The sequence below is a fragment of the Gorilla gorilla genome, chromosome 13, assembly GCF_029281585.2.
Source record: "Gorilla gorilla gorilla isolate KB3781 chromosome 13, NHGRI_mGorGor1-v2.1_pri, whole genome shotgun sequence".
NCBI lineage: Eukaryota > Metazoa > Chordata > Mammalia > Primates > Hominidae > Gorilla > Gorilla gorilla.
In genome coordinates, this window is record NC_073237.2 from 23,793,608 (window position 1) to 23,818,312 (window position 24,705).

Genomic DNA, 24,705 nt, shown 5'->3' on the forward strand with positions numbered 1-24,705 from the left:
GTCATATGGATCACCCGGTTTAATGCTCACAGATTCTTATGTGAAAAAATATATATTTGGTCATAGTTAAAATGGACAAAATAAGTGAATTTATCTGGCGGTCAGATAGTAAATATGTCAAACAAACAAATGATTACAATTTTCAGTTAGAATAACAAAAGCACTTAGATCACTGATTTAATAATAGTGATTCCCTAGCTAATTTTTTCATCGTGCAGGTTGATTATCAGGGATGAAAAAGTGTGAAAACATTCCAATTAAGTAAATTGCTCTGCAGTTGGTGGGAAGTACTAAGTAATTACTTGTGGTGAGTCCAGAGATGAAGATGGAGTGGGCATCTCTGAGTCACCCAGGCAAAGGAAGACAGGTGCTGCTCCTCACAGCAGAACAAGGAGCTGGGTTTAGAGAGACTGGATAGAATATAGCATTAGGAAGATTATCTCTAACAATCAAGTCAATGCACCAGCATTTGCCTGGGACCAACTGTGTGTTAAACACTGGTAAATACTGGGAGGGTTAAAGGTGCAGACCTTGGGGAACCTAGCATAAAATTCAACACAGCAGACATTTATTCTCCTTGAAGAATTCCTGATTTTGCAACAATGCCTATCATGTCCCAGAACGAGACTGGTTGTTGAAAGTCTCTGAGAAACCAGAGATGGCACCAGCATAATACCCTGAACTTTTATAAAGCACAAAGGTTTATAATTATAATAAGGAAATCTGAGAGCAAGAAGACATGCTGATCGATCTCACACAGGAAATTTGTCCCAGATCCAAGTCAAATGACAAGTTAGATGAATTGCCTGCTTTCTAAAAGTATTTTAACATTTAACTAATGTGATCATTTAAAGTCAATAGCAATATCTCAGAAAGAACGCCTGTTAAGTTGTGATATATTTAGTTATATGCACTATATACAGAGAGCTAAGTGGCTAGTTCTGCTCTCTTCATTATCTGAATTATTTTAAAAATTGCATTTACGTTAATCTTGATTCGTATTTTGGATTGCTTTATGTTTCTGAATGATCATTTCCTCAAAGTTATCAGTAGTGAGCAAACACAAGGAAACATTTATTTGTCTTTTTTAAACATGCACTACACTTTGTTTTTCTTTTTTTGACTTATTCAAATATGGTAAATCATTTTTATTTAAAAAAATGATAGGATGCTGAAGTATCAAACATACAAATGTATTTGCAGTGTTTCATTTTTCAATGATTATGTATATTTAATTAATTAAAGATATGCATAAGTGCATATACACATACATTTTTTTCAATAAGGTACTCTTGCTGTCATTGATTATTCATTTATTTTCTAACATTTCTTTCTTTCTTGACCCAAATATAAACTAACTATTTCAGGCCATGCTCTTTTAGTGCTAGAGAAAACTTCAGATTCCATAGTACTTTTTTTTTTTTTTTTTTTTTTTTGAGATAGAGTCTCACTCTGTCACCAAGGCTGGAGTGCAGTGGTGCAATCTCGGCTCACTGCAACTTCCACCTCCCGGGTTCAAGTGATTCTCCTGCCTCAGCCTCCTGAGTAGCTGGGACTACAGGGGCACGCCACCATGCTAGGCTAATTTTTTTTTTTTTTGAAGTAGAGATGGGGTTTCACCATATTGGTCAGGCTGGTCTCAAATTCCTGACCTCAGGTGATCCACCTGCCTGAGCCTCCCAAAGTGCTGAGATTACAGGTGTGAGCCACTGTGCCTGGCCCCGTAGTACTTTGTAGCATGCTTTCCAGCTAAACTGAAGCCTCAGGTGACATACCATGGCTCTCACGGCTAATTAATGAAAAAGCTGGAACCATCACCCACATTTCTTAATTCCTACTTCAGTTCATTTAATAATGCTAGAATAAGGCAAAGTCACACTTTTCTCATTTTGTGTTGATAAACATTGTATTCTAATGGTTAGTAAAATATTAATAATTCATTCATGAGCACTTTAAAATAATTAAGTACAACTGTTCACATAGGCAGTTATTGATACTAATTTAAATAAGAAACAGTTTTGCATGTTACACCATTATCTGTAATCTTCTGAAAATAACAGGGACAAAAGCAGTATCATCCTTGCCTAATGTCATGTGCTAGTGAGGGGATGCAGACCTAAGTGATTAAGTTGATTCCGGCTGAGAATCAAAGGAAAAGGTCCATAGATTCATCCTTGCTTTCAAAGAGTAGCATTGTGAGAATGAATAAGAGGAAATATCACTTAGTATTAACAGATAATAATAAGCAGTGTTTCCTGCTAATTGATTATTTACCATATGCTAGTCCTATGCTAAGAGCTTTAGAGATACGTGAGAGTCTTGTGAGTCCAGATCATCATTCTCCCCAGTGTTCAGAGGAGAAGGCTCTGCGTGGTTGAGTGTCTTGCCCATAGTCACAGAACCAGTATATGTTGGGACTTGGCCTCAGACCCAGGTCTCTCCAGCTTTGCAGCCTGTGTTCATCATATGATGTATCACTTACAGGAAACTCCAAAACTGAGCTGAAGTCTTTGACAGTCACAGGAGCCAGCATCCTGCTGGAGCCGTGGCCTCACAGTCCTGTCTGTGTCCTTGGGAGGGCTCTGTGGCAGCCCCAGGTCCCACTTGCCAGGAGTCCCTTCTTCACCCATGGGCATCCTGAGAACAGAGAAGGTTGAGGGGGCAGCAGCAGAGGGTTAACAGCTCTTCAGCAGGCACTGGGTCCACATGCTGGAGCCCTTTTTTGTTTATTTATTGTGTGTAGACATCAGATGCCAAGGTTTCCATGAGTCACCTTCCTCAGTGAGGAATCATGAATGATCGGTCTGGTCTGCATGAGGCCCTACTCTTGCCTTGGTGTTCATTCATTCATTAATCATATTTTTTTATACATGATTCATATTTCCCCAGTCCAATACATTTTATTTGTACATATTCTTTTAAAAATCATGATTCTTTTGTTCACACATATTTACACTTACATATAATATTGTTTTATATCTTTCATTTTGCTTTTTACTGATTAACTGCATAAATATAATTGTACTAGTCATACTAAGGTGATAAAGATAATATGCTAATTTTTAATAATCTATAGAAACATTTTAATTGCTTCATAAAATCATCAAGGTATATGTCATGGTAATTATATTATTAATGCTATATACTTAGAATTAATACAATTTCTTCATATAACACATAATTAACAAAGGGTCTTAATCAAATAATCTTGTTAACAGGCATTACAGGGAGCAGCTTAACAATATCTTTCATTTATATAGTTCCTTAGAATTTTCAAGTCACCTACAGAAACATCTTCCAACAAGCTATAATTGGGCAGAGCAGTTAGTATTATTCCCATGTTACTCATAAAGAAGCTGAGATTACAAGCACTAAAATTTGTATCCAATATCAGCATAGTCTGGCAATTAAGGAAACAGAATTAGAACTCAAGGACTCATGGGCACTTTCTTACCTCACACACAGACAGCTTAAAATAATAACAGCATATTAAAATAAGAATCTCTCGTAGTACATTTGAGTGTTTGGGAAACTAATAATAAACTGAAGCTGCTGGAGAATCTATTTCTTTTAGACAAGCTTTTCTAACATCTTTGTGAGGACTAACTGAATTGATGTGTGAAATTGCATAGGACAGTGGTGGCCCTATGCATAGTAGAGATTTAATGCTTATTTTAAAATTCAGAGACTCATTTCAGTATCTCGTAATTTAAAATAAAGATTTGATGATAAAAACCCACTAAAACAGAAATGACAAAATGACAAATTTGGAAAAATAACAAATTTCTAACAGTCTTCTTAAAAATAGTTGTTGATGAGTCTTACCTTGACAGATTTTTTTCTGCTTATGGCTGTCAATCTGGGTATTTCATCATACTCAACCACAACTATCCATGCGCTTAACATTTTGCAGACCAGGATATCACATGAGCACCATCACTGACTGTGACTGTTAGATTTAACTAATGTGACCGCTAAAAATCAAAGTAGAGTGTTGGAAATTTTTCAGTAATGTCATTAATTCCTAAATTATTTATGAAACATATTTCCAGCATGTGAGTGGACTCCAAGCCTCAGATTTCACTCACTTTCATGTATACCTAAGGAACATGTTATGGAAACTGATCATTTTATCTGAAAATACTCATTTTTGATTACTTAACATAATACTTAGCTAGAATGCCCTCAAAGACAGAGAATCCACATCAAACTTAAGTGACTGTCTTTCAATAAGATGGAGCTTTCATACATGAACACACCACACACACAAATTGCAGAGGAATGCTGTAAAAAATAAATGATTTTTAATCTTACAAATACATTATATATATTAACTAGTTTAATTCTTACCAAGATTGCCAGATAGATATAACTTTTCTACTTTACAAAGAAAGAAGATGATTTCTCCCAAGGTCACATGCCTGCTAAGACAGAAAAGAATTTGAAGGACTATGGCTTCCGAAAACTATTCTGTATACCCTCACTCTCCACAGAGCTGTAACTTTTGCTATTTATGTCTAAAATGAAGACGTAAGCCTCTGCAGAATTGTTGAAGGCTGCATATTTCTATAAAAGCTGGCTTATCCTTCTAGAAGGTTCGTTTTTCCACCTTAATAAAACAAAGCAGGAATAGGTCTTTGTGTTCGCCATTCTTTCTGTCCGTAGTGGTCATGTGCTCACGTATGAACTCATGTCTGCTCTGCAAGCTCTCGAAGCAAACTTTGAATATAATGAATAAGAGACTACACTGCATATTTTTAAGACACACACTATTTTACTGTTATAGATAAGGTTATTTCAATAATAAGCCCTGAATGTTATGACAGTGAAATGCTAGTATAAATCTTTCCTGCCCAAAATGTATTCTCTTTAATTTCTATATCTTTAAAGAGCAATGGTTCATTTGGTTGGTATCCCATGAAGCTGGTTATAATTCTATATAAGACAATAATGTGATTTCTGAAATCTCAAATGAATTAATGTGATTATATATATAAACTTTTAAATATATTTTAGTCATATGTAATAAATGTTTGATTTTTTATTGATATCTCTGAAGTTGCAAAGAGTATGTTTCTCATCTGCCTTATTCACAAACTATTAGGTAATGTCTATTTAAAGTTTCTTAAATGTTAATCTATTTAATTAAGCAAAAATTGACATTAAATTTTATTTTGCTACATGATCCTGTTATCACATCACTCAGAAGTATATTTTCCAGAGTTTATATTTTGAAACAAATTGAGAAAGAAGTAACATTTGGCAGATAAAGGTGAAAAAATTCTGTTTTGGTAGGGTTCCCTTGAAAGGTTTTTATTGTATTGTTTTTACTGAGGTTTACAAAGTTTATTCAGCTACAGAAAAATATGATTTTAATTCTGCGACTGAATTTTAACATTGGAGTCAAAATGCTCATAGGATCTGATGTTCCTGTATTAGCTTGGCTGTATGTCTTAGATATTAAACCCAAATTAGAACCAAAATAAAAGGATGGATCAACCATCTCTACCAACCATGCCAACAATGACCAACCTGGGTCACAATCACAGCAGCCACCTCCACGCAGGTGGTGGGCTGATTGATTTCCAGGTGTTATCTCAATTAGTACTCTGGCCCTTCAAGATCAGTTTTACAGATGAAGAAACTGCAGCTTGCAGCAGAGAGTAACAGGGTTTGAGGTGGTGGAGCTGGGATATGGCTTCTTTTATATAGGTCAGCCTGGGCTGTCCAGACAGAAGGTTGTGAGTGCAGAGGTTGTGCAAATATTTACCTGAAGTTGGTATAGCGATTGTTAACTCAAAAAATGTCGATGTACATGACCCTTTAGTTGGAACAAGAGTGAAATGATTATCTCTGGCTGGGCATGGTGGCTTAATGACTGTAATCCTAGCATTTTGGTGGGCAAATTACTTGAGGCTGGGAGTTCGAAACCAGCCTGGCCAACATGGCAAAACCCCGTCTCTACTAAAAATACAAAAATTAGCCAGGTGTGGTGGCATGCTCCTGGAATGCCAGCTACTGGGCAGGCTGAGGCAGGAGAATTGCTTAAATCTGAGAGGCAGAGGTTGCAGTGAGTCTAGATCGCACCACTGCATTCCAGCCTGGAAGACAAAGTGAGACCCTGTCTCAGAAAAAAAAAAAAAAAAAAAAAAAAAAAAGAAAAAAAAGGTGAAATGATTATCTTGGAATTGGCACGAATTAGGAATAGATGAACTGTTACCAAGTCTGAGCATCAACACTAGCATTTAAAATTGACCACATTCACTAAGGCATTTCCTATATTTTTATTTCCATGTGTTTATACCCAGGGACACCCATTGGTGGTTGGATACGAGGCAGGCTGATCTTTATTCTCTTTGTTTTGTTGTTAAGCCTGGTACATTCTTTTTTTTTTTTTGTGACGGAGTCTACCTCTGTCGCCCAGGCTGGAGTGCAGTGGCATGATCTCGGCTCACTGCAAGCTCCACCTCCCGGGTTCACACCATTCTCCTGCCTCAGCCTCCTGAGTAGCTGGGACTACAGGGGCCCACCACCATGCCTGGCTAATTTTTTTGTATTTTTAGTACAGACGGGGTTTCACCGTGTTAGCCAGGATGATCTCGATCTCCTGACCTCGTGATCTGTCCGACTTGGCCTCCCAAAGTGCTGGGATTACAGGCATGAGCCAACGCGCTGGCCCTAAGCCTGGTACATTCTTTAGTAAAGCAAAAGAATTAGGCAGGAAACATTCTTCATTCTTGGTTGAACTAACTGCTGGCCTGTTCCATACATAGATGTTAACTATGTGCCCCAGTCATGTTAGGTGATAGCACTTCTAGTGCAAAAGAGCATTAACCCTTTCCTTGTTCTCACACACGCCATATTCTTAAAAATCTGAAAACAATGAAAAAATATCTAAAACAACTTTGTTTGCTTTGCACTCTGATCCTTCCCAATGTTCAGATAGCAAGATGGAGTGAAGAGTGAAAGCCCCTTTGCCCTGGAGCAGATAGTGGCAGTGTGCTCCTCTTGACACCCCCAGGAAGCAGGCCACAGGTGCATGGAGCTGTGTTCACTGTGAAGTGGATTCAGCCTGATAACATGGAATCAATGATGCCATTGAAATAAAAGCCAGATGTAATCCTGCCCACACTCTATGATAGCTGTCCTACCTCCAGAGTGTCCTTTCTTCTTCCTAGACTGTAGTTTCTCATTTATAAATTAAGGGTGTGGGGCTGGAATCATGTCTAGGTCCCTTCCAGCTCTCTCATTGCAGATTCCAGGATTCTCACTGCAGATCCTTTGCATGTTACCGTGGTGCTTGATTGCCCTGCCATGTGATGTGGCTTTTTGTGAGCATCTTTACCACTTGATTAGGGAGGAATCTGTGGGATAGCATTTTAGAAAAGTGAACTTCATAGAGGTTGCCATGTTTATAGTCATTTTAATGATGTGGATGAAATTTAAACTACCTTGTAAATAAAGAAAACGTAGACAATGGTGACGAATTCAGGGACTGGAGAGGTTGTCACATCCTTGTTAACCATTAGCAGTGTTTCCTTTAAAACAGCAGCTTTTTGCATATTAGCAAAGCGAGCATACATTGCTCATTGCCATGAGAGGTGATGACATGAAGATGGTGCGTCCTGCAGATACATTGATCCCTTTCTCTGTTTTCTCCTAGGGTTTTCCAGGAAACACAAATGCAGACAGTGTGGTGCACTACAGACTCCAGCCTCCCTTTGAAGCCAGGTTCCTGCGCTTTCTCCCTTTAGCCTGGAACCCCAGGGGCAGGATTGGGATGCGGATCGAAGTGTACGGATGTGCATATAGTAAGTGGCCTTTATTCCCTGTGTGAAATCAAGGTCAGCGTGAGATTCTGTCAAAGCCAAACTGTAAAAGGCAATGTTGGCATGAAATGTTGAACTTGACTTTTTCTGTCTTTTTATATAGCTGGGCAAGCAGAACTGGTTTTTATGGAAACACTCTAGTGTCTCCCCATGACAATATGGACTTTAGTTACTGTCTTTTATGGTTGAATTTAGTGGTGGACCTGAACTGAAACTTACCTGTCTTTAGATTCCCAGAGTTTAGCAAAGTACTTGCAATATGGTAGGCATCTGATGAAACGAATACAATTCAAACTAACAACAGATGATGCTGTTTTTCTGAAGCTGAGATGACATGCTGTCTGGGAAAACAGGAGCGGTACTGGGGGCAGGGTGTGATTTCTCGCAATCTCTTGGTTCTCTGTGTTTTTCTCTGCTAACGTCCTCTTTTGCACACCGTGCTGTCGCTTCACTTGATCTTCACTTGGTGGGAACCTGTGTTTAGTCAGCCTCTTTTCTCACCTATTCTTTGTTATAAAAGTGGAAAGGATGGGGCCGACATGAATATAACACAAACAAAAAGCTGGCCGTGAAATTATTTGGTGGTACTCAGTGACACAGTTGCCACTTGATGATCTAGAACATACTTGTATTCTTTCTTTACATTATCATAAAAATGTTTTAAATTATTGTCAAAATGGAATAAAATTTAAAAATACTCCTGTATAAAACTGGAGAACAAGTCAAAGAGCAGCCTGGATGGAAATGTCTTAAGTGGCTTCAATTTGTGTCTGGCCAGATGTTCATATCACACTGTTTACACACAGTCACTCCCATTCTCTGCCTACTCACAGCTTTAGCCTTGCAGAATATTAATTTTCTAAAGCATGATAACAACGTCTGTCATTCATGCAGCATTTAATGTCTCAGATACTATTATTTCCATTTTATTACTTAACCCCTGTACAACCCAGTTCATTTCCTAACTCTGCTTGTTTTTTAGTGTTTACATTTCTACAGGGCTAAATATAATGATGTTGCTTTACCAACAGTCTTTTTTCTTCCTGTTATTGTTCATCTCCTTCCATCCCTGTGTTTTCTGGGACCTATAACTGTGCTGTCTGTTTCAATGTCTAAGATGTCTGATATTTAGAATCTCTCTTTGATGCTGTGAAGTTACCTTCTCCTCTCGTTACTCTGAAACAACTTCAGGTTTACTGACTTCAAAGTGGAACATGCTCTTTGATGGCGATTTGCCATTAGCTTGATGTTCCTTCATGAAGAGATATTACTCCAGTTCCTTGGGCTGGAGGTTGGTACCAGGAAGATCAAAGCCCCGTGCCTGATTCCAGGAAGGGCCGGTGGGCGGTGCAGCTGCCATGCAATCTGCTGGCACCGTTAACTTCTGTAAACACATGCTGTTGGCTGTAAGGGAATACTAGTAAAAAAACCCAAACATGCAGACAGATAATATGTGACCACTGCTAACTAGCTAAAAGTAATTCTTTAGATCAAGTGGACATCTACATCGTCTTTTTTTCCTTAGAAGAATAATTGTTCAAGTATGGTGATTTTATTTTTGTTGTTGACAGTAATACAATCCTTTATGACTTATGTTAATAATGGTAGTTTCAGTATTTTCCTTTGTATTTCCACTGTCCTGCTTGTTTTCTAGAACGTTGCTTATAATGACTTATAATATCCCTGCCATGCAGCATCTCTTCCCATTTATTTATTTATGTATTTATCAATTTATCTTTTTTTATTTTAAGAGGCAAGTTCTCATTAGTTTGCCCAGGCTGGAGTGCAGTGGCTATAGGCGCAATCCCACTGCTGATCAGCACGGGAGTCTTGACCTGCTTCATTTGGGAGCTGGGCTAGTTCACTCTTCCTTAAGCAACCTGATGGTCCTCCGCTCGGAGAGATCACCATTTGATGCTAAAATTTGTTCAGACACCTGATCATCATAGTGCACCCCTGGGCTCCATCGATCCTCTACCTCAGCCTCCTGAGTAGCTGGGACTGCCCAGCCCTAGTGTTATTAGCTTTTCTACACTTCATTTACAGTAATAAATTCATTATTCCTTTAAACTGTGTGTGTTTTCACAGACTCCTGGCTTACTCTGTGCATTTATTTCTATTTCCACTTCTAGCCTGGGGATAGGTTGTAGGTTCTCCCAGAGTTGCTGCTCAACTGCAGAATAAAGCCATGAGCACAGATGGCCTCGGGCCCTTCTTGACAGCTGTATTCTCCTGGTTTTCCATGCACCTTTGCATGCTACTCTTCTTGCCACTCCTTAAAGGCTAACATTATCCACAGATTGGTTCTGGGTCTTCTGTCCTGCTGCCAAGCTCTCTCTGAGCCTCTTATCCACTTCCATGAGTTTTCAGTAGCGTTTACATACTGTGGCTGATAACTTCCAAATACGTATCCGCAACCTACTCTGAGGAGTTCCAACCTCTGGTACCAACCTCTCTTCACTGGCCCTGTGAGCACTTAAAACTCAGTTGTCTATCTTCTCATTTTCCTTTGTTTTCCATCTTATAAAATGATACCAACAGCCACCTATTGACTGAAACCTGATTCTATCTCCTAAATGTTTTGAATTTCTTTCTCTCCCTCCAGTTTAGCCTAAATGAGCACCAGCCTCCTAAATCAGCTATTTGTCTCTGGACTTGATCTTTCCAGTTTTTAGTCCACACAATAATCAGGATGATTCCTGGAAAAACATGCACATTCGATTGTTCAAACTCGATTGTTGAAACATGCTTAAAGCCACACCCAAGACACTAGGATTGTTTCCCAGAGGCTTTAGACAGAAAAATAAATTCCCTATGCTCTACTGCCTGTCCAGGCCTTCAAGGGCATCTCTCAAGAACAAAGGGGAACTCCCAGAATCTTAGGCCAGAACCCTATGAGTCCTTGACGCATCTATCTCTCTTGCCCTCCATGTCCAGTGAGTCACGAAATTCTGTACTCTTCCCTCCAAATTACACCTTGCATGATTTCAGCTCTCTTTAGCTCTACTACCGACTTAATCTAAACTTGGTGTCCCACAGATTATGGAAATTGCCTTCCAAGTTTAGGTCATTCTGTCTCTGTTAATAGCTGACTACATTATATTCTCCACACTGCAACTCAAGTTACCTTTTAAAAATGCAGAACTGATACAATTACGTCCCTGTTTAATACCATCAGTGGCTTTCCATTGTTCCTAAAATAACATCCAGACTCCCAGCAAGGCCTGAAGGAGCTTGTCCCTGAATAACTCTCCAGTGCCACCTCTTGCTGCCGTCACCTGCTACCTGTCCACTGTCAATTGTGTCCAGCTTTTTACTGACTCAAAGCCTTTACGCCTGCAGTCTCCCCTGCTTGAAATGCTCCTTCCCCATGTTCTCAACTGGCTATTTACTCTTCCTCTTTTGGATCTTAGTTTAAATGATGCTTCCTAGGCCCTCACTCTACATTTGTTTCCTCATTATAAGTTCCCAGGAAGCCTATAGTATGACTTCATGTGCTATAGTCACTTTTTATAATGTATCTGTATCTGTCTTATTAGAGGCCTAATTTCCTTTTTCCTCATTAGACTTCAGGCTACACTAGGGTAAGGTACATTCATTGCTGTAACATCAGCACCTAATACAGAGCCAGGAACATACTAAATGCACCATAGCTTTGCATTGAGTGAATGAATGAATGAAGCAATTCAGAAAAAAAGTCTGACAGATGATGATAAAATCTGAATAATGAATCTAAATTTCAGATTATTTCTCTCTTATACTAGCCATCCAGGTAAGGCAGGTATCTTGGAGATTATATTGTTATAAAGTATAGTATTAAAAATTGTAATAACTCTAGTAAAAATAGGAAATATAAGATTTTACAGTTATGTTTCCATTCTTCCATCTGATATTTGATGTATCTTTATGTAGTAGAAAGGCAGTTATTAACACCCAGATGTTCCAAGTGAGCAATCTGAGAAGCCACACCAAGGGTCGGCAGTGCAGGAGCCACAAATAGTCACCAGAGACAGGGAGAGGACTCCAGTCCTCTGACTACCAATTCCATGTTCTTGATGGATAATAACTGCTGAGGTTTCATAAAGGATCATTATATTGATACTTGTTTTGATATATTGCTATATTGATTGATGGCAGCAGCTTCTTTTCTACTTTCAGAGAGGCAGCATCAAGCTGCATGGTATTGTATATAAACATTTAGTTTTTGATTCTGTGCCTTCCTCCTTTTTATCATGCCAGCTTTAATTATCCTCAATTTCAGAGTTCTTTAAATCACTCCACTTTCTTTGATATTAATGCAAAAAGTAGAACAGTCCTCTTCTTGTTGTTTTCTCAAGTGGTTAGTATCCTTTCCATCTCTTTAATTCCCAGTCCGCTAGTGCAGATCTTAAGGGCTTACATTCCACTCCATGCTAGTGTTTTAGTATTTTCATTAGATAACACTCAAACATGGCTTTTGTCTGATTCATGTTTCTGTTAAACAGAGATTGGGCTTCTATTCCTTTGTAAGTCACGGGCAATAATTCATGAAGGAATAAGAAAATGGTTAGTATTCAAGGTTGACTTCATAAATAACCAAGAAGAGCTTGGTTTGCCACTCTTTTGGTCCCTTAATGGTGGAAAATTTGGTGGGGGAGGGGGTCTGGGAGTGGTGGATTCTTTTTTAAAATTTTAATACTTGGAGCACAGCCCAGATAATTAACAGAATTCTAAAATGTTCTTTTCACGAAGATTTATTTTATAATGTCCCAAGTGAAAATCATTTTTTATTACTCACAGGTAATTCTTTATTCATGCATTTTCTGTTACATTTTCTTATAACTTAGTCTTCAAATAGTTTTATATGTCATTCAGACTGTCTTACATAGCTATGCTATTACCAATCAGTCCTTTTCTTATTCATCATTCTAGCTTCACTTATAATTGGTTCAACCATATATTTGCCAGTTTTGTAGATCAAATACAGTTGAATATTAGCAGCTTCATCTGGATTAACTGAGTGCTGTACTGTTTTCTGTAGGAACAACAGACGGCAAGTGGAGGTTTCCGGTAAAACAAAACAAATAGAGCAAATAGTGACTGGACAAAAGCAAATTTTATTTTCTCCCTTCCAAAATTTTACCTGTCCTTGATTAGAATTTGAGACATGGGAAATTTTCATAACTCCTGAGATGGGCCAAGTTTGTATTTCTTCGTTGGTGTTCTAATGAAGTTAGAACTACCTACCTCTGTAAAGTTCCTTTAATTGTTTTATCACTTATATATGTACACGCTGTGCTAGTTTGCATCACTGGCACCAATTCTGCACCTGTTCCTTGCCAGTGCCTGTGAGTGGCGTATGCTTCCCTGCCCCCTGATTTTTGAGCCAGCCAGTGACTTCCTTTGGCTAATGGTAGGCAGAGTCCACTCTACAGTGTACCTACTGTCCTCCTTTGTGTCTACCATTAATAGGCATGCCTGAACTATGAATTCCAGTAAAATGAAAAGAGATACATGCTTTACATATTTTGAAGCTGTTTCATTAAATGCATATAGATTGGGAATTGTTTTATCTTCCTTAAAGTTGATTTTTTATAATTATGAAATATCCTTGTTTATTTCTAATAATGCCTCCTGCCTGTAAGTCTGCATTCTCTGATGATAGTACTGTGTAGCTATGCCGGATTTCTTCTGGTTAGTGTTTTCATGGAATAACTTTTTCCATTCTTTACTTTCAAACTTTTTGTCTTCATATGTAAGGACTCTTTCTTTATTATTTAAACCGAATCTGGAAATCATTGAGTTTGAGTTGGTATATTTAGTCCACTTATATTAAATGTAATTACTGACATATGTAAAATTGTAGCTGACATGTTACTCTCTGTTTTATATTTGGTTCACTTGTTTTATACTCCTTTTTCTCTCCTCTTCTTTTGGGTAAATCAAGTTTAATTTTTCCAGTTTTTCCACTATTGTTTGCTGTTCTAATTTTGTTGTCCTAGGTACTTGAGCTACTACTTTTATCACTTTCCAAACAATACTAGGATTTAAGTACAACTTATGTTAGTTTAGTTAAACTCCTCCCACCATGTGTGCTATGTTGACACATTTTAGTTTCATACATACATGTGTATATGTGTACATATATTTTTAATCACAAAATTTAATATAATTTTTTTGCAGTCAGTATTCACTTGAATTTACTTACATATTTACTTTCTCTGCATTTTCATGCTCTTTCTGAATCAAATTCTTTCAGCTAGAAAGACTCCTTTTAATATTTGTCTTAGCCCAGTTCTACTGGTAATAAATTGTCATATAGCTTTTGTTTGCTTGAAAATTGTCTTTATTTTATATGAATTTCTGAAGGCTGTTTCAGCTTGCTGGAGAATATGGTCTGTAGTTATTTTCTTTCGGCCTTTTAAAGACGGCATTCTGTTGTTTTCATGATGTTTATTAAGAAATCAATAGGTAATTGATTTTTATCCTATAAGGGAAATGTGTATTTTTCTTCTGGTTACTTTTGAGAATTTATTCTTTGTCTTTGATTTCAGCAGTTTTGCCTTGATGTGGCTATTTTAGTTTTCATTGAATTTGTCCTCTTCGGATTTCACTAAATTTCTTTTTTCTATGCATTGATTATTAGATTGGGTAATTCTTCACTGTTACTTCTTCAAAATATTGCCTCTGTCTCGCATTTCCTTTCCTCCTTTCTGAGACTCCAATTACATCTGTCTGAGATGTTTGTATCTTACTTTCTTTCTTTGTCTCTCTCTTTCTCCCTCCTCCTGCTTCTCTCTCTCCCTCTCCTCTTTCATCTTTTCTTTCTATTTATGCTGCAGTCTAGACATTGTGTACTGCTTTATCTTCTATACTACTAATCAGATCTTCTGCTGTGACCAGTCTGTTGTTGAATATGCCAGTGAGCTATTAATTTAGTTATTGCAATTTTCAGTCTGGGAATTTCTGTTCATGTATCCTAGTGAAACTCCTTATCTTGCTCTCTATTTTCCTGGAAATATTAATTACAGTTATTTTAAAGATTTTTCGTTAACTTCAATATCTGGATTATCTCTTGATCTTTTCCATTGTATGGTTTTTGTTTCCGTTTTGATGTCTGATAATTTTGGCTGAATTCTGGACATGTTGGACAGAAATTTGTAGAGGCTAGAGAAGACAAAGTGATCCCCCAGTGAATCCCCACCACAGCCTCTGATAGGCTTCTAGATTAGGCACAGATGTTAATTCAAATCAGCATTTAACTGACTCAGTGCAGTGTCTCAGTCCCCATGAGGCCTAGTTGATATCTTATATCTGGAGTACAATGCTTCACTAGTCCCAGCTGAGATTTGAAGGCCTTTGCCAAAACATTTTTTTGAAAATCTCTGAATTCTGCCATCTGACTCCTAATTATGATGAGTCTACAGAGACCCCTGCTTTGTGACCCAGCCTCATAGCTGTCCTGTCACTTTCTGCTTGGCCACCTTGTCTCTTGCCCATTGCTCCTTGGGAGTTGACCAGTGCTTCAAGGGTAAAAGCAGAAAGAGTGTTCTGAGCTTGTCTTCTAAGATCTTTACATTCTTGAGTCCTGGCAGTCGTAGTAGATCTTTAAAACTTTCAAGAAGATTATTTAAACTTTACTAGGTACACATTTTCTACTTGTCCTTGGTGGGAAGTGTAGTCTTCTGAATGTTTGCTTGTCATAACTGAAAATATAACTAACTGCATTTCTTTTAATGCCATGGGAAATGTGTTGAAGAAAACAAAGTGTATATAATTTTTTCATATAATAATGTGTTTATAATACAATCTACTTAATATTTTGGAAAATTATTTTTCTGTAAAACACTGAAGTGCTAATTAAATTTCAACAAATATTTTTTAAAAATAAATAAAGCCGGTTACAGTGGCTCATGCCTGTAATCCCAGGAGTTTAGGAGGCCAAGGCAGGCAGATTACTTGATTGCCCAGCCTGGGCAACACAGCAAAAGTCCATCTCTACAAAAAATACAAAAATTATCTGGACATGGTGGTGTGTGCCTGTAGTCCCAGCTACTCAGTAGGCTGAGGTGTGAGGATCGCTTGATCCCAGTGAGGTCAAGGCTGCAGTGAGCCAAGATCATGCCACTGCACTCCAGCCTGAGTGGCAGAGTGAGACCCTGTCTCAAAAAAAATAAGAATTTGTAATAAAAAAGTAAAATAAATAGAAACTCAAAATAAGATGAGAAAGTAAATCCATGTCCATCAGAAATAAGTAAGTTGAAGAATTGGAATGTGAACCTACCCACAGAGGATTCCAGACTCTGTGCAATCAACTATCTTTACCAGGAAATGGGAGAAGGAGAAAAGAGAGAGGAAAGAAAAGAAATAGAGAGGAAAGATCATGCATGAAAATTAAAGAGAGAGATCAAGGCCTTTACTGAGAATGCAGAACCAAGGCCTGTTTTCCCTAAGTTCCTCTTATTATGCCCAGAAGGAAAGAAAATATGTGAGTGAATAAAGGCAAGTATTTCCTAGGAAAGCTTTGTGTATTCATCGATTGCAGGATTCAATATTCTTATCATCCTCCCCGAATTGATCTACAGAATCCCAATACATCTATTCTAACTTATTATTATATTAAAATGAATCGTCACTAGTCTTTAGAGAAATAAAATCACAATGAGAAACCACTATACACCTAGCAGAAAGGCTAAAATTAAAAAGGGTGGAAACACCAAGTGTTTGGCAAAGATATGGAATTCTCATACATTGCTGGTGGGAAATGTGAAAATGATACTATCACTTTGGAAAACAATTTGGCATTCTTCTAAGCTAAATATACACTTAATATATAGCTCAGCAATTCCACTCCCATGTATTTACCCAGCAGAAATGAATGCATATGTCAACATAAAGATGTATGTGTGAATGTTCCTAGCAGCTTTATTTATAAGAGTTTAAACCTGGAAACAGTTCAAATGTCTATCAGCAGGTAAATGGATAAACAAGTTGTCAAACAGTTGAATACCCCAAGCAATAAGAAAGAACAGACTGTTGATATATGCAACAGCATGCATGTATCTCAAAAACGTTACACTTAGCAAGGAACGCAGACACAAAAGAACACATACACGATACAATTTTATGAAATTTTGGAACTGACAAAACTAATCTGTAGTTACGGAATGTAGATCATTGGTTTCCTGGGTCTGGGTCTGGGTGACAGTGTTGGGGGTTTGATGCAAATGGCAATTAGTGAGTTGATATGAAATTGCCTACACCTTGATATTTTGGCAATAACATAGGTATATATATTGTTAAAACTCATTGAACTATAACCTTAAATTTATTGAATATAAATTATAACTCTATGAAAATGATATTCATGTTTCCATATTGGAATTGTGGGTTTTGTTGTTGTTTTTTTGAGAGAGAGTCTCTCTCTGTTGCCCAGGCTGGAGTGCAGTGGAGCAATCCTGGCTCACTGAAACCTCTGCCTCCTGGGTTCAAGCTATTCTCCCACCTCAGCCTCCTGAGTAGCTCAGATCACAGGCATGCACCACTACACCCAGCTGATTTTTTTGTATTTTTAGTAGAAATTTTACCATGTTGCCCAGGCTGGTCTTGAACTCCTGACCTCAAATGATCCGCCTGCCTTTGCCTCCTAAAGTGCTAGGATTACAGTGTGAGCCACTGTGCCTCACCCCATATTGGAATTAATATTCAATTTATTTAGAGAGTAAACCTCTGTAATTTGCCCATTATCCCTGATAAATCATCCTGAAGCCTTCGTGTCATCACAGCTACCTAGTTAGCTTATTAAATATGCAAACCCCTGGGTCTCAACCACAGAAATCCTGATTCCTGGTCTGGTTGAGGCTCACGTTCTAAAGTCTCCAAGTGATCACTCCTAGTCAATCTGAGTGAAGGTGGTTGATAGAACACTTTAAGAAAATTTCTGTGGAATCGTGTTTTTTTTTTCTTTTGTAAGATATCAGTGTTTGCATCCTATGGAATCTTGCTGTTTTCAAGCAATGTTGATGTTTCCCCTGAAAAGGCAGTACAAGGTAGGACGGGGATGAGACTTGCCTGTGCTTAGAATGACAGTGAGAAGCAGAAAAGTAGTAATGAGAAGCCAGAGTTAAGAGTACATTCTGGGTGTGAAAAATGTGAAAGTAGGCCAGGCGGGGTGGCTTATGCCTGTAATCCCAGCACTTTGTGAAGCTGAGGCGGGCGGATTGCTTGAGCCCAGGAATTCAAGACCAGCCTTGGCATCATAGTGAGACCCCCCATCTCTAGAAAAAAAGTAAAAAATTAGCCAGGCATTGTAGTGCATGCCTATAATCCCAGCTACTTTGGAGGCTGAGGCTGGAGGATCACTCTAGCCCAGGAGTTCAAGGCTGCAGTGAGCTATGAAGGTACCACTGCACTACAGCATGGGCAATGGAGTGAGTCTCTATTTCTAATAAAAGTAAAATGTGAAGGTAAAATATGGCGTAAGGAAATAAAGGAAATAGCAACTCAAAATTACTTATGTCTTAGCTTTTCAGAGACGTCATACTTTGCAGGAGTCTAAAGCAGGTAGACTCCTTCCTTATCCTTTCTTAGAAGTCATTCTGGACCAGATGCCTGTTTACAGAAGCATCACTGTGAATGTGGCAGAAACAATCATATTTCAGGATTATATGACCTCTTTTCCATACTGTGGGATCCTTAAAAGTAATGCATTGTCTTCTGCATTTTTATCTTTCACCTAGCATATGGAAGGCTTTCAGTGAATATTAGCTGTATGAGTGAGGACATGACACATTTTAGCAAAATTACTTCTGACACAGTTCTTCCTTGTATGACAAAGTTCTTTATCTACAAGAATTCGTATTTGGGAACTTTGTGAACACATCTGTCCTTAGCTTTTCCGGTATTCTTTGAGGAAGTGTGACAAAAACATTATAATTGCACCAATAATCTTCAAGTATCATTTAAAAACTCTCGTGGTCCTCTAACACAAGAAAATGAGATAGATACATTAATACTTCTGAGTAAGATCTAGGTTACCAGTGATTGAAGTGAGTCAGCCCAGGAACAAGCTGGCTGGCAGAGAAGGAGCTGTGTAAGTGTGGATGAATGGTTGTAAATCTCTTTTTCCTGGTGGAAACTGAAGATTTCCTAGGTCCTTCAAAAATTAAATCTGCTATCATTTTAAGCTGTCTACTTTCCTATATATCCCCTATGTGCTATTTTAAACTCATTTCCACCTCTTTTTCTGCCCAGTGCCCTGACAATAATAATGAAGCAGTCGTTCACTGAAGGTACCCCATGTGCCCAGCACTGTTGTAAAAGTACAAATACTAACTCATTTAACCCTCGCAACGACCTTGTGAGAGAGCAGTGTATGTGTTCTCACTTCACTTATGAGTAGACTGAGGCAGAGAGAGGCTGTGTAACTTATCCAGGTTGAAGTCAGGATTCAAGCCCACTCAGTATATACTCTAGTGTACTAGAAAATGTAGCTCCTGATCTAATGGTGACAGACTAACGTGTCAGGGGTCCACATTGCTAATACTGATCGAGATTCAGCAATCAAAACTATAATCTTAATTAATAAAGCTAATAATTATAAACTAAATTCGTATAAAATTAGAAAAGCACTTCCTGCTTTAAACCACAAGCTAAGTTTTCTTTATTCATTTTGGATAGCAAGGCTTTCATTCTGAAAACTTTGAGGAACGTTGGATTTTATTATAAACATAATAAGTGACATTAATTTTCCAGTATCCCACTACATTTCCTATTTATATAATTGAATTTCATACAAAGGATTTTTTCCAACAGGTTTCTGAGAAAAGATTATATTAAATGTGTTACCGGAATTATTTTATTTTAGTGTATTATTCAAATATATATTGTAGGGGAATATTTGCATTGATTATGGCTAGGTAGAACTGTTTTTTTCTTGAAATGGGGTCTTGCTGTGTTGCCCAGGCTGGGGTGCAGTGACACAAGCACTGCTCACTGCAGCCTCCACCTCCCGAGCTCAAGCGATCCTCCCACCTCCCCCTTCCAAGTAGCTGGGAATATAAGCAAGTGCGACCAGTCTTGCCATGCTGCCCAGCCTGGTCTCGAACTCTTGGGCCCAAGTGATCTGCCCGCATCAACCTCCCAAAGGGCTGGGATTACAAGCATGAGCCACTGCACCTGACCAGCTGGGAGAACTTTTCTTTGCTCTTGCAAGTGTTTTAAAATGCTAAAAGTATGACTTTTGTGGACAAGTGGGAAGAGAGTTTACCTTTTAGCATTACTTCTAAAGACCAAGACTTGAAATTTCGCTTCTCCAGTGGGAGGATCTTATTCAAGAGGGACTACATGGGAGTTGTCCCTCTCCAGTGCTGATCTTGATGGGCTCATTACTGTTGACTTATTGAACTCAATGCTTTCCATCCCAAACATCATTTTTTGTTTCATATATTTATGTATTGACTTCATAAATCATAGAATGTTTTATGATTTTTAGAAAGTTTGGATTTGCAATTCATTAATCTGCTTTTATTTTAAAATATGCATAATGAGCTATAAGTATATTCTTAAATTTCTAGATACAAGCACTAGCGATTACAATAAAGAAAAAATCAAGGTATTAGCTAAAGAACAAAAGAGTTTCAAGGTCATTGCTTTATGTCTCTTTTACTTGATAAGTTTTTTACTATTCTATTTGCCTAAGGGAAACATTCCAGGAACTGTACTTCACATGCCTTAGAAGATCAATACTGCTGTTGGAGAGTAATAGTAAACATAGAATGAGAAAAAGAAATGTATAGGTTGCAATAATCCAGAAAAAACCTTTTTGGGAAGAAAATTTTTTTTGTTAGTCAACTAAAAAAAAATAGCTCAAATATTAGCATTTTCTTTAAGCAACAAATAAAGACATGATTATAAGTATTAGGGCAGTGCTAAAAATGTGAAAGTCTGTAGTCAATCTTTTTCAAGTTTCCCTTAGTTCATGGCCAGGGAATAATAATCTTAGATGTCTTCATTTACATTTGACAGAGAGTTTTGTTTTTATCATGAACATATAATAAGTTATGTAACAAGGAATAATTGTTTAATTTACACATATTTTACTCAGAATGTGTTTATTCATCATGCACTTGATACATTAATTCCTTGTAAGTACATTAACCCAATGTGAGAAAATCAAACTTCTAAATTTTAAAATGATACATAAAATGGAGAACTTTTGAAGTGCAGTTTATTATGTGTATTTCAGATAATGTGAATGAAATGGATAGCCATGCAAAAAGTACTAGTAATATTTTTGTGAAATTAAATATAATTAAACAATGCCATCTTATTGGCTTGAATGACATCAGCTAGTCAGCTTCAAATAGTTTCATATTTCACTAGGTTTTCATGCATCTTCATTTATTAAATAAATATATTTTTCAAAGGACAATTGCTTATTTTTCTTTTTACTTTTAAAAAGGAGATTTTCTGGGTAATATTAATTTCTTCATGTGATTTTGACAAATATTATCAAATATTATTTTATATTACTGATAAAATGAAACAACTTGTTTTTTGATGAGCTGAACATATGTGACATTTATGGTGAATTTATAAGACCCTGACAGAGTGCTGAGAGAGTGTGGCAGCATTGGAGTTCTGACAAGCTACAGCAGGAAGAACCAAAACAGAGGTGTTAAGGCCATGCTCTCTCAACAAAGCATCCGAGAAAACAAAACCTCTGTGCCTTTGTCAGTCAGGGCTCTCCAGAGAAACAGAACCAATAGGATGTCTGTGTGCGTGTGCGTGTGTGTGTGTGTGTGTGTGTGTGTGTGTGTGTGTGTGTGTGTGTAGAGAGAGACAGAGAGAGAGAGAGTTTTAAGGAATTGGCTTACCTGATTGTAAGGACTGGCAAGTCCTAGGTAAGAGGTGATATTGCAGCTGGAGTCCAGAGGTTGTCTGGAGGCAAAATTCCTTCTTTCCTAGAGAACTTCAGTTTTCTTTCTTTCTGTTACAGCGTTCAACTGATTGGATGAGGCCCACCCACGTTACAGAGTTTAACCTGCTTTACTCAATGTTTACTGATTTAATATTGATTACCTCTAAAAAATACCTGCACTGCAACATCAAGACTAGTGTTTGACCAAAAGCTGTTTACCATGGCCTAGCCGAGTTGACACATTGCAGTTCCCATTAGCAGTACCATTAGCCGAGGGTTGAGAAAAATATTACATGTCAGCTCATTTAAAATACATTTATTACATGTCTAAAGCAGTATTTAATAAGTATGATATGTGTTTCTGTATCTTTACAGACAAAATCTTTAGTAAAGTAGGTACATGTGTAAGAATCAAGAGAAGCCAAAGCTACTGGGAATGAACAAAGGTATTTAAATTGAGTGACACTGATATTTAATATAAGAATGACCTTAAAATAAATAATTTATGTAGTGAAATACAACTTCTTTCCTGATTGTTTTTAATCAAACAGAATGAGAAGAAATGGGCTGCTCTAAAGATAAGAGCCATTGGGAGTAGATTAATAAAAGCATTTCTAGATGATGAAGTTTGAGAAAATGTTAGAAAAATCTAACAGTGGGTGTTACATATATCAACTCATGATGCCAACAGAAAATACATTATTGTCAGTTGTTTCCTTCAATGAATGGCTTAGAAATACAACGTGTGTCTATGTGTGTGTAATGTGGCATATTTATGCACACATTTTCAATGTGCTACTGTATGGCATATTTAGATTTAGAATTGCTTTTTAATATCTTCTTTCCTAGAATCTGAGGTGGTTTATTTTGATGGACAAACTGCTGTGCTGTATAGACTTGATAAAAAACCTTTAAAACCAATAAGAGACGTTATTTCTTTGAAATTTAAAGCCATGCAGAGCAATGGAATTCTACTTCACAGAGAAGGACAACATGGAAATCACATTACTCTGGAATTAATTAAAGGAAAGCTTGTCTTTTTTCTTAATTCAGGTAAAAAATACTTGAACTTTTATACCAGTAGTTTAAAAAAATCTGTTTACATTTGTTGGTACTCAGTCTTTTCACAGTTAGATAAAATGACCATATAATTCATCATCTAAACCAGAACACCTTTAAGAAATAAAAAATACACAAGTGATAGTTACTGTGGGACAGTAAGTGCAAAGTAGAACTGCAATGAACAAATGTAAATGAAAGTTTAAGAGCATTACTACCAGATGCATGCAATACATACATATCCTAAGTATGATTTCTGTAAACAGCATATATTTTGACAAACTGTGCAAGATCACCATATGTGTGTATAATATATATGTAATATATGATTATCCATGTCATAAAGACAAGAATACATCATTATAAAATTATGAGATAATGCTGATAATGAGGTTCTAAGAAAGAAAATATTTGCAATGTAAATACAAATGTCATGAGTAATAGAAAAAATACTAAGAAAAATTTCAACAAAGTGTAGAATTGAACTTAAAAATAAAAACAGGGTAAGGTTATTGTGTTCAAGATAGAGAGAAAGTGAGAAAACAACTCTGTAAGATGGAAAGTTGGATGCAAACTGTGATGCTCAACTAAAAAAGGGAAGCCGTGATTTTGAACAGAAATAACTGTTTTTTTCCTTCTCCTTTAAGGCAATGCTAAGCTGCCTTCCACTACTGCCCCTGTGACCCTCACCCTGGGCAGCCTGCTGGACGACCAGCACTGGCATTCCGTCCTCATCGAGCTCCTCGACACGCAGGTCAACTTCACCGTGGACAAACACACTCATCATTTCCAAGCAAAGGGAGATTCCAGTTACTTGGATCTTAATTTTGAGGTTATTATAGATATATAGTTTAAATTAAATATAACCTGAAAAATAAGGTAGCTGCATAGAGAAATGCCATTTTATAGTAATTCATAACTAAGTTGACTAATAGTAATAGGTACGTCTGTCCCGGTACTATGAAACTGTTTATGCCTTCTAATAGGTCAGTTTATTATAATAGATCATCTTTTCCACCTTGAAAAGAAGTAAACAGTCAGTGTTAGGTTTAGGAAATCCACAAATGCAGAAATACCAAGGTAGCAAGCATTGTTACTAAATGTACTCATTTGAATATATTTCATTTGAAATTTCATCTGGTATATTACACTTGTTGTTTGACTATGCAGATTCCTGGGGGATTTTTTTTCTTGTCTTGGTGCAATCCTAACCAACATAGCATTATTTAGGATCACTTTGAGAAGTTAACAAGATATACACCAATAGATTTATTAAATAACAGGAAAGTCAGATGCTCACACATAAATAATATCCTGATATTTTTTAAGTCATTAATGCTTTTTGCAACCCATTGCCCATATGTATCTAAGCTACACTGTTAAATAGCATCTATTCTTCCAGTCCTTCACAGGACACCTTAAAGTGTATGAATGATCAGAACAAACCAGAAAAACTGTGATATTTACTGGCGTAAGTGGCTTTGGCATATAATATTAAACTGAAGATCCTAGTCCTATACCGGATTATTCAGTTTTATTACTTTAATTTAACCATGTAATAGCAAAAGATAATATCTAATGCAGAGGTTGGCAAACTATGGGCATCAGGCCAAGTTTTGACATTTTTTAATTAAAAAAATATAAAGCCTGTTTTTGTTCAAAAGAGAAGGTTTTATTGGAACATGTTCTCTTTCTTTATGTATTGTCCGTGGCCACATTGGTACTTCGTGTCAGAGTTGAGTGCTGCAAAAGAGATCATATGACCCACAAAGGGTAAATTTACTACATGGCTGAAAATTTCAACGTGGCAGAAAATGTGTGTTGACTTCTTCCTTTTAAGTTTGTTCATAACTGTGTGGTGCCAGAAATAAAGGTATTAACAGCTGCCATTATGATAGAACACTTCATTTGGAATAA

General features: G+C 37.2%; 1 protein-coding gene across 3 annotated transcripts in view; it reads left to right on the plus strand.

Moving 5' to 3' along the window:
- LOC101143875 (contactin-associated protein-like 3) overlaps positions 1 to 24,705 on the plus strand; it is a 229,002-nt gene that overhangs the window by 101,045 nt on the left and 103,252 nt on the right. For all 3 annotated transcript variants that reach the window (XM_063696227.1, XM_063696228.1, XM_063696229.1), the window contains exons 4-6: positions 7,664 to 7,811; positions 22,579 to 22,782; positions 23,436 to 23,620. In XM_063696227.1, coding sequence (XP_063552297.1) covers positions 7,664 to 7,811; positions 22,579 to 22,782; positions 23,436 to 23,620 — 537 coding nt within the window. The remainder of the gene's footprint in view (positions 1 to 7,663; positions 7,812 to 22,578; positions 22,783 to 23,435; positions 23,621 to 24,705) is intronic.